This window comes from Drosophila guanche, unplaced genomic scaffold, assembly GCF_900245975.1.
Source record: "Drosophila guanche unplaced genomic scaffold, DGUA_6, whole genome shotgun sequence".
Lineage (NCBI taxonomy): Eukaryota > Metazoa > Arthropoda > Insecta > Diptera > Drosophilidae > Drosophila > Drosophila guanche.
The window spans coordinates 2658589-2668510 of NW_022995755.1; the positions used below are offsets into that span (position 1 = coordinate 2658589).

Genomic DNA, 9922 nt, shown 5'->3' on the forward strand with positions numbered 1-9922 from the left:
GCATTGTTTCAGCAGTGCTGCAAATCGAAGCATTGTGGCATTTATTATTGAATTATATTTCAAAGGTCGCTGACAGTTTCACAACTCGATGTGAGTAAGAACCCCGGAAATTGCTCAACCCAGTAAGCATATAGAAACCTATCTACTGTACATCAATTGTTCAAAAATTTTCAGTTAACACATTCCGGCAGCCGTCGACTAGCCGTGTGTCCCCCATTTTAACAATTCGAACATTTTGTGCGCACCCACAGGCGAAAATAGTAGTCGAACGAAAGTGCCACAACGTAAGCCCGTCGCTGCCGGCAAGCTTGGCAAGTGCTGCGTGCATTCAAAAGCCAGAAATTGCATGATTTTCTGGGGAAAAGGGTAACTATTTTTTTATATTCCTAATCATGTGATGGCGTTGCCAGCTAACTAAATCGTCTCTCTTCTCTTGCAGATATAATTCAAAGGGTGTTTCACAACACGGCTACAACACCACACTATACAGACATCTCTGTCACTCGCAAGCCATTCAGACTGCTGTTCGCATCGTGTCGGTCGTTCTTTTGCTCTGTTCGTTCGGTCCGGTCCGCCTGCCTGCCCAGCATTGATTGAAATCGAGTCACAAAAAAAATAATCGTCGCCGTAGTCTTCGTCGGGTCGCCGTTTACACGCGCAGTGCTAGAGCTGCAATATTTCGAGACAAGGGACACAAATTATAAGCAAAGCAGAGTAAATTCAAGTGGAGCCCAGCGCAGCCTTTGTGTTTCGTTTATTTTCCAGCGATTTTAGACTCAAGTTCGGTTCCGTTTTCGACTCGATAAAAGCAGAACAAAAGAATCCGCGAACGAGCCAGAGCCACACAGACCAACCAACCAAACACTCACACACACACAACCAAACCAGAAAATCAAATTTCAATCAGAAAATGGCGTTAAAAAGAATCAATAAGGTATGTGAAAAAAACAAAAATTCTACAGAAAGCATTTAGCAGCATGAAAAGTTGTCACCAGACCGAACAGAAAAGGGAAATGTATGTGAACAGACATTTTATGCAAGAAATGTGAAACGTAGAAAGAAGGCGCACACACACACGAAGAGGAAGAGAAAACGATACGAAACGAAAACGTGCAAAAAGGCGAAGGGAAAAATGGGCGATGACGGTGTGCATTAATTACAGCGCCAGCAAAATGGAAAACAAGTTTAGTTTTTAGTTCTGTTCCGATTGGGAAATGCAATGTGCAATGTCTTAGCATCGGATCGGTTTGTCCCCGGGTGAAGGGTGCGGGTGGGATTGATCCTGCTGTGAGAGAGTGTAGTGGCCAGGCAACGTGTGCGGGAGTAGTGCAGTCATTGTTTCCGTTACCCATGCATTCGAGCGTGTGTGTTTGTGTCCGAAAGTGCAATGCAAATGCAACTGCATTGTTTGTGCGTGTATGTGTGTGTGCGTGCGTGTGAGCCGGGCATCTGGACGCATTAATGTAACTGAAGCATACCCTATAGCTCCCCGATGTTACCCAATACACGCTATATACATAGCGGGGCACCCTCTACACGCACACGCATACGTACACTCGCGCGCTCTCCACTCTGTACGGGTGTGTGTGCCAGCGCCGCAGAAAGATCCAGCAAAAAATAAAACAGCAAAAAGAAGCGTATAAAATTAACCTAACCCTACTTTTTGCGCTGATAATTCAGAAATAGTGTTGCCCATACATATAGATGTATATATATACATACACACGCACACAAATGTAAAGGCTTATATATACAATTTCATAGTATGCATAGGTGATTGCAGTGGTCGTGTCGTAGTATATATGTACACTCGTAGTATGTGTGCTGGCGAGTAAATTTCGATAATTATTTTTAAACTAGTGGGCCCCGTCCTTGTCCAGCAATGTTTTCGCATTGGAATAGTTCAAATTAACCAGCAACTGCAGCGCGGAGTGGAGTGGAACATAGAACATGCAATGCGCCTGCTGCTCATTTTCCCCTGATGGTCTATGTACATATTCCACGGTGCTGTGCCCCCCGTTCGACTTTGTGCACGTAGCATTTGGCTCGCTCTCGCTCATTATAAAGAGAGCACCCGGAGTACACCCCTTGCAAGAGAGCGCTTGCTCGCTGCCGGTTCTAAAGTTTGCCTTGCTGGGAATATTCAGATTTGTGTACAATATCAGTGAAATATTAAATTTTGTCGGGCAGCCAAATTATATTAACATTTCGATTTCAGTGGTTCTTGCAGCCGGTTATCATAGTCATACCCCCACCAACACACAAGCGAACAGTTTCTCGCCATTAGTAGAGCCATCCCGCTCTGGCACTCGTTTCTCGCTTTGGTCGACGACAGCTGGTTGCTTTTGCCTCTTTCTCGCTTCTTATGCCAAAGCGAATGGGGCAGAGCTAAGAGTGCCTGTCGCCTGTCGTTTGTGTGCGTTAGTTAGTGTTGAGAAACGTTGCTTGGCCGCAAAGGGGCCCAAATAATTAGTTATAAATTATAATTAAACATAATTTACATATAAAATGACTACACTATTGTTAAAAGTGAGTTCCGTTCCTGCCTGTGCTTGTGCTGTGTATTATGTGAATAACTCTGTGTGTATACCTGTGCTCGTTTTGCGGCTGTGTGTGTGGGGTCTGCTGACTGTCTCGTCGTTGCCGCAGCTTAAGCAACAAAAGCAGCGCTGCTGACGCCGCCGCTGCCACCACCACCACCACCAGCGTCACAGCGCGTCATGGCCATTGAGTTTTTCTTTATTATAAACTTTTATTTGTACAAAAATGAAAACGAAATGGCGAGAGATGGAATGAAAACTCAGGAAGTAAAATTTTACTCGAGCACGCCCCCATGCAGCCCTAGGAGCTGTTTTCTATATCGCCACTTTCCCCTTCCCTGCCCTCTGCTGTTCCTTCTTCAAGGTTCTCTCTCTTGGCCTCAATTGACCAAAAAGAACGAAATCTGCAAATGTGGGAACAAAACCAGCCTAAGACCAAGACCAGCCTGCTCTTTCGCACATGGTTTAAACGCCGATCAAGCTGCTCTCTCGCTCTTCCTCTCTCTTTCTATGTATCCTCTCTTGGAGTACGTGTTTGTTTGTGTGGTGTTTGTTAGTTTTGTTTTTATTTCTCGTACATATGTGTATGTATGACTCATGCAATGAAAGTCGCTCCACTTTGGCGGTGGCGTTGGCGTCTCATAAATGTTACCGTTTCTTGGCTTTTTTCATTTATTTTTGCTCAACAGGTACAAGATGAGTAAGAGTGAGTGAGTGCGTGTGAGAGTGGGAGAGAGTGGCAGGCCCAGCAGCAACCTGCACCTTAAAAAAAATAAGACAAGTGCCCTTGTTGTTGTTGTTGTTGAGCTATTTTCGTTATCTTCCGTGCCGCAAATATTTCTTGCCGTCGGTGCCTTCTACTGCTGCTGTTTCTGCTTCTAACGTCACAAAGAGAGCCACAGCAGCCAGAATATGTAAAGAAAGACAACATTTTGGGGTGCCGTTACACACACAAACACATGCACTCGTTTCCATATGTACCGTGTGAGATGGCCTTTTCATCTCTCCACCCCCTGAGCCCTTGTTCTGTGTGCTACCTTTCACAGCTCATCTTTATTTCTTCGTTTTCCTTTTTTTTTTTTCGCTTTTTGCCGGTTTACTTTACACCGCATTCTCTCTCGTTCAGCGTGTGTGTGTGTGTGAGTGCGCCCCCAGTTGGCAGCTGTGATAACTATAGATGGCGGGGGTCGTAGGGTGGGGAGAACATCAGCCGCTCAGCTGTGTGCGTGCGTGTGCGAGTGCGACAAAGACAGGGGATGCATTACAAAGCCAGTGACTGGGAGAGGAAAAGAGGAAGCAAGCGGGAGAGCACCATTTGGTTCGGGCCAACGAACTTGATTTTTCGCCTCTCTTCTGGCTGGTGGCTCTGGCCACGGGCCCGAACTGTCGTATCCGCTCAAAAAGTGTGCTGCGTGCTTTCCATATTTATGTTTTTAAGTTCTGTTTAATTTTCCTACATTTAATATAAAATTTACATCATTTCAATGGCAACATTCATAGATTATAATCAAAACAAAAGAACCGACCGGACACACAGACGACACAGACCCATTAGTCGACGCAATGAAATATTAATTTCTGACTATTCACATTTTACACATGCACAATCTTCCCTTATGTACATATTCCCAAAAAAGAATATCATTACTTATCTATTTTCATTGCCTCTTTTGTTCACAGGAACTGCAAGATCTGGGCAGAGATCCACCTGCACAATGTTCAGCCGGACCAGTTGGAGACGATTGTGAGTATTCTACTACAGATGGAGACAACTTAACCCCGCTTAAAGTACACATTGGAGATTTGTAGAGACAAAATGTAGAGCTAGATAAAACATACACAGATAAGATGGGTCTGCCATAGAATGAGACTTGAAAATGGGCGTGAAATGGTGTCTAAGAGAAGGAGTAGTAAAGTAAATTTCTAATGATAAACACTGAGGTAGAGACTAAAGGTACTATCTTTGATCTATCTAAGGTGCTGCCACCACCTTGACCAACAAAATAGGATTAGCATCAGGAATCCATCGCCATTTATAAATTTACAAAACAGTTGGCATGAAATACAATTGTAATTAATGGAATACTCAAATACCATTGATTGAGCGTCCATCAGCACCACGTCATGGAGGCCAATACGTGACTAGGCAGTTACTGATTTGTTTGCTTTTCTATTTGCTCACATTTTGCTTGGCTTATGCTAATTTTGGGATTATTTTTCATTCGACTTTCGGCTCGAATAGCCGTCGCTTGAACAGCTGATCGCCATGACTCGCTTTTCACTCGAACTCAACTCGACTTGGCGTCGGAATCGGACTCCAGGTAGAGGAGAGGTGCACCACAATTAGACCCCACACAATAACAACAGTTCCACTTATGCTTAACACATGCACATCGTACTTATGAACATAGCGGTACAGTACGCGAAGTACTGTTATTGAAAGACTACTGTACGAAAGACGACTCCACGATATATGATGAGGGTCGCTCTCCTCCAATGACGTCATATAAAAGTGAAATCGTGTAATTACATCGCATTGCCGAAGGTGATGGATGGTTGAATGGTGGGAGTGGGTGGTGGGGGATGTACCTGTCGTGGTACAAACAGCTGCCATAGGTACCCACAATATTTTGTATTCATGGAAATATGACTGTACTACGGCAAGCAGAAAGTAAAAGAGTAACTTTTGAAGTTAGTTTTAAAGAGAAGTCTGCATGTAACCTGTCATTAAGGTTTCGAATTAAACAAAGAGAATTTTCGCTGGCATAATACGGTTATTAGAATGAATTATTAAAGCCCATATTACATATCTTAGAATTCCCGCAAACGGTTTCCCTTTAAACAGTCCAACTTACGACTCACAACTGCAACTGTCTTTTCTTATGTAAAAACAGAAATGGTCAACAAGGTTTTCAGAGACAGTTCCCTATTGCTCCAGGGAGGTCGAGGGATGATTGTTCAGAAGAACTTTTAAACGCCATTAAAGGCTATAATTGTTGATATTGAACTATTATTCACCAGAAAATATCTGTGGGTTCTTGGCAATAAAACGAATGAAATTCAGATCAATCACCGAAGATCGATTTTTTTAACTCTATGCAGAATGATTCGTATTATTTTCATTCCATTTATTACAAGCTCTAGTACAGTCACTCTTTTAGTGTGTTTTTTGTTGAGTTATTAATGTAAAAGATATGTTTATACACTAAATGAAACACTTTTACTGGCATTACCCTTTCTTTGCTTATAAAATTGAGTTTGCCGCCGTCTTCTTGGATTACCCATTTCTAATTACAAATGATTCAGTGCGAGTAATAAAATAAAACTATGAATAATATAAATTGTCATCGTTTATATCATCGATAATTATGGCTGAATTTCACTCAATTGGTATTATCACCATTTAATCATCTATTAAAATTTAAATACACACACACACACACACAACAAATATCTGTGTGTGTTTTATAGATAGGTTGTACATGCGAATCGCTTCCGCGGTTGCTTATCAGGTAGAGTTTCATTTCTCTTACACAGAGTCTTATCACAACGAGTGTTATTCTGGCAGTGCGCTCATTCGGCAACTGTAAAACGAAAACAAAACCCGATCCGACACGGCCCTTGCCCAAAAGAAAACCAAAAGAAATTCAATTAAGGGGCGGGGCCTATAGTGTGTGTGTGTGGGGTTTCGTTTTGGGCCTACCGGTTTTGCTTGTGGCTTTATAATGTTAGATCGTTGTAGATTAGATCCCTACAAATGTTATTTTTTTGAAGTAATACGCATTTATATTATGTATGAAGCATTGAGAAACGGGAAAAGTGTTTTGAAAATTATAGAAAATACACATATAAGAGTTGTGTGACTTAAAAGGATTTATGTAGGGAAATAAAGGAACATGTGGGATTCTAGCTTTCTATACTTTCGCTTAGGGGGGTCTCTTATTTATGTACCCTCACTGCGACATGCCCGAGAACCCAAAAACAAAATAAAAGTCGTGTGCATGTTTACCATAGTGCTCCCAAAAATCAAAAAGTTGGCTAGCTCACTACCTATCAAATTGAGTCAATGTTTGCCCAATAGAGTTTTCCCAGTCGAACATCAATTTCTGATTGATTTCCTCATGATCTACTCAAATTTGTGGCAGTTGCACAATAATTATTCTTTACCTTTTTTACTTCCCCTGACACAACCTTCATCCTTTCCCTTTATCGCCAAACACTGCCCAGAATTTATTGATTATTTGTTAAGTGGCATAATCGTCGCATTACTATCGTGTGTCTGCTCAGGGGAATCTCGACTCGACACGGCTAAATAAATAAAAGAGCTGGCAATTCCAGACCAGGTCCAACTGTAAACGAGAGCGATTTGTTTAATTATGGTATCTTTGGTCAGAAGAGGAGCAGGACAGAACATGCTGAAGAATGGGAGGCGGGGAGGAGGTAGGAAGGTAGCTGCAACTACCAGCTGGGGTCCGACGGCCCAGTTCTCAGCGGTTAGAGGAAGGTTTTTCTGTTTCTGCTGCATGCGACGTCACGACGGACTCGCCCTGGGTCCCCGGGATGACATTGACAGTAGAGCGGCGCAGTAGCTCTGGCCATGGGGCTGGGGCCTGAGCCAACTGCTCTGTTGTCTGTCTCTTCGTCCGTCTGTCTGTCTGTTGGTGTACAAGCGAGATAGCATGCTGCTGCTGGTGTTGCTGGTTCTGCTGCTGCTGCTGCTGCTTACGTCGCTGCCAGTTGTCGGTGCCAAGGCTCTTTGGCTCTGGCATTGTTTGTTTTTGTTCTTTCTGCACGGGAAACGCCAAAGAGCGTGTGGCAATGAGAGAGGCAAAACGGCAGAACCAGAGACACAAAGAGAATGAGAGCTACATAGATAGAGACAGAGAGAAGAGGGATAGTGAGTGAGAGAGAGAGAGAGAAGGGGCGATGCAATGCAGTTGCTGCTGCATTTGTTTTTGGTAATGAGCGAGTTGGGCAACACTGAAACACACACATATAGTAAATACAGTGATACCTGGTTGATGAGTAATTTAGTGGGATTTAAAGTATTGGAAAAGTCAGGGTAATACAGTGAAAATTATTTAAAATAAATGTTCCATTCAAAGATAATAGTATTCGAAAATTGTACCTTCAGCCACGCTACATTTTGCACTGCGAATGCTCACTGTTCCAAGGCTATCTATCCATATCCTCGTTTAAATTAAGACAAACAAACACAAACAACTTTCCTACGGTGGTGATTGCATTTTGTACCTATTTGCTCAAAGTACTTTGACCATTATCTTTCTTAATGCGTATTTATCAATATTTAACTAATGTATCTCTATTTCTTTTCTCTCTTTGTTACAGTGTTTCACTGGCAAGCTACAATAATGGGCCCGGTAAGACGTCTACTACATGCCCTACAGTATATCAACCAGCAAGGCAGATCAGGGATTGCTACTACCATGCAAATGCCGTTTGATCTGTTTGAACAGTTCTTAAAGATTTAAACTAATTGTCTTGTTGTTGTCTTGCAGTTAAAGTTCTGATGGGATTTCGGATTTTACAGCTGATACAACACACACTAAAAATAACTAGAATCGTTGAAGATTTATTCTATAAACACGAAGACTACAGTTAATAGCAGTAGATAATCCCAAAATTGAGCTTATACTTAGTCAAACTTTATTGATTAATCCAATATTTATTATAGACAGACCATAAATCTGTTGATTTTATAGAAGGATTATGTGCAGTAGTTTCATTGTTTGCTTTTTCGAATAATAACTAATAACGCAAGGTCTTAAGGTGCCTTTCCCTTTCCAGGTGTTTGGCTGCGCCTTCCTGGAATCTCAGAGTAGAGGCTGTGCACTTTATATATCACATTAAGGTTTATCCCATATTTCTTGAGAGTACGGAAGAATATAGAGAAGCAAGTTGCTAAACTCTTTCGCTACCTTAATGAGGAAAGGCACATTCTGTTCAAATATACAATTTAATTCAGATTTGATAGCTTAAATATACTGTCCAAACCCACTGATTTCCATCAATTCCACTGTCCACCCATTTTAACAGAATAATTAATTTCGTTTTGCTTTGCAACGCACGAAATCAACAAGACAAAATATTAGTTTTTCTCTTTGTAAATATTAAAAATTCTTTACTTATTCGTTATTATTTGTTATCTCTTGCAGCCGGACAGCCCTTATCAAGGAGGTGTATTCTTCTTAACTATACATTTTCCAACAGACTATCCCTTTAAGCCACCAAAAGTGGCATTTACAACGCGCATATACCATCCAAACATCAACAGCAATGGATCGATTTGTCTCGATATATTAAGATCTCAGTGGTCGCCAGCATTAACTATTTCAAAAGGTATTTACACAACTGAATATATCTTTGCTGCATTCATATTGAAGGTCTAATAACAAATTTGTTTTGTATTTTTCTCTCTGTTTTGCAGTCTTATTATCAATTTGCTCTCTACTCTGTGATCCCAATCCAGACGATCCGCTTGTTCCAGAGATTGCCCGAATATATAAAACCGATCGGGAAAAATACAATGAGCTGGCACGAGAGTGGACTAGAAAGTATGCTATGTGATGCGTTCCAGATTGCAGTCCAACAAAAACAGCAACATCAGCAGCAGCAACAACAACAGCACCAACAGCAACAGCAAACACAACAACAGCGACAACAACAGCAACAAAGATAACAACAACAATTTACAACAATAGTCAACAAAATCCAAGGAGAAGGATCATCTGCAGCATCAGCCGCAGCAGCAGCAATGTTGTTATTACTGGCAACAGCCGCCGGGCGGTTGACCACAACAACAATAACAAGATCAACTTTAAAAGCAACAACAACAACAACAATATCAGAAGAAGCTGCGGCTATAGCGAAAACGACAACAACAACAACAGCCACACCAACATCAGAATTTGCAGTAAACCCAACAAAAGAAACAACAGATACACCAACACCAACAAGATCAGGAACAACATCAACATCAACAACAGCATCAACAACAACACCAACGGCAGCAACATCAAGTTGTGCCTCTGCCGCTGCTGCCGCCTCCGCCTGCGTGGCAGCGAAAACAGCATCATGAACATCAGCATGAACATCATCAGATGCGACAGTAGCCGCTACAAGGGGAACGAGGGTCACGCAGCAGCAACAACAACAACTGGCAGTAAATTGGTGGCAGCAGACTGGGCCTTGGTACTGGTACTGGGAATGAGAGGTAGTGTTTGACCGAAAAGCAACAGCAGAAACAGCAACACAGCATAAACGGAAATAATTTAATAATAATTACTGAGAAAAAAATTATGTAAGCATTAAACATTAAAAGCTAGACAGCTACCAACAACACAGCATCAAACATAATAAGT

General features: G+C 41.9%; 1 protein-coding gene across 2 annotated transcripts; it reads left to right on the plus strand.

The window, feature by feature from the left end:
* Positions 1–439: 439 nt before the first annotated feature.
* LOC117589485 (ubiquitin-conjugating enzyme E2-17 kDa) lies at positions 440–9428 on the plus strand. Of its 2 annotated transcripts, none has more exons than XM_034281447.1 (5): positions 440–934; positions 4221–4284; positions 7890–7921; positions 8717–8900; positions 8989–9428. In XM_034281447.1, the coding sequence occupies exons 1-5, from the start codon at positions 911–913 to the stop codon at positions 9126–9128; spliced, it is 444 nt and encodes a 147-aa protein (XP_034137338.1). In that variant the 5' UTR covers positions 440–910; the 3' UTR covers positions 9129–9428. The 2 variants fall into 2 exon arrangements, with proteins under 2 accessions (XP_034137338.1, XP_034137339.1); XM_034281448.1 differs by lacking the exon at positions 440–934 and adding an exon at positions 2494–2529.
* Positions 9429–9922: the final 494 nt, after the last annotated feature.

Excerpts from the sequence above, each read along its gene's own strand:
- LOC117589485 (XM_034281447.1), top strand. The coding sequence starts at position 911 with ATGGCGTTAAAAAGAATCAATAAG. Across the intron at positions 935-4,220 it reads CGTTAAAAAGAATCAATAAG|GAACTGCAAGATCTGGGCAG; the intron begins GTATGTGAAAAA and ends TTTTGTTCACAG. Across the intron at positions 4,285-7,889 it reads CGGACCAGTTGGAGACGATT|TGTTTCACTGGCAAGCTACA; the intron begins GTGAGTATTCTA and ends TCTTTGTTACAG.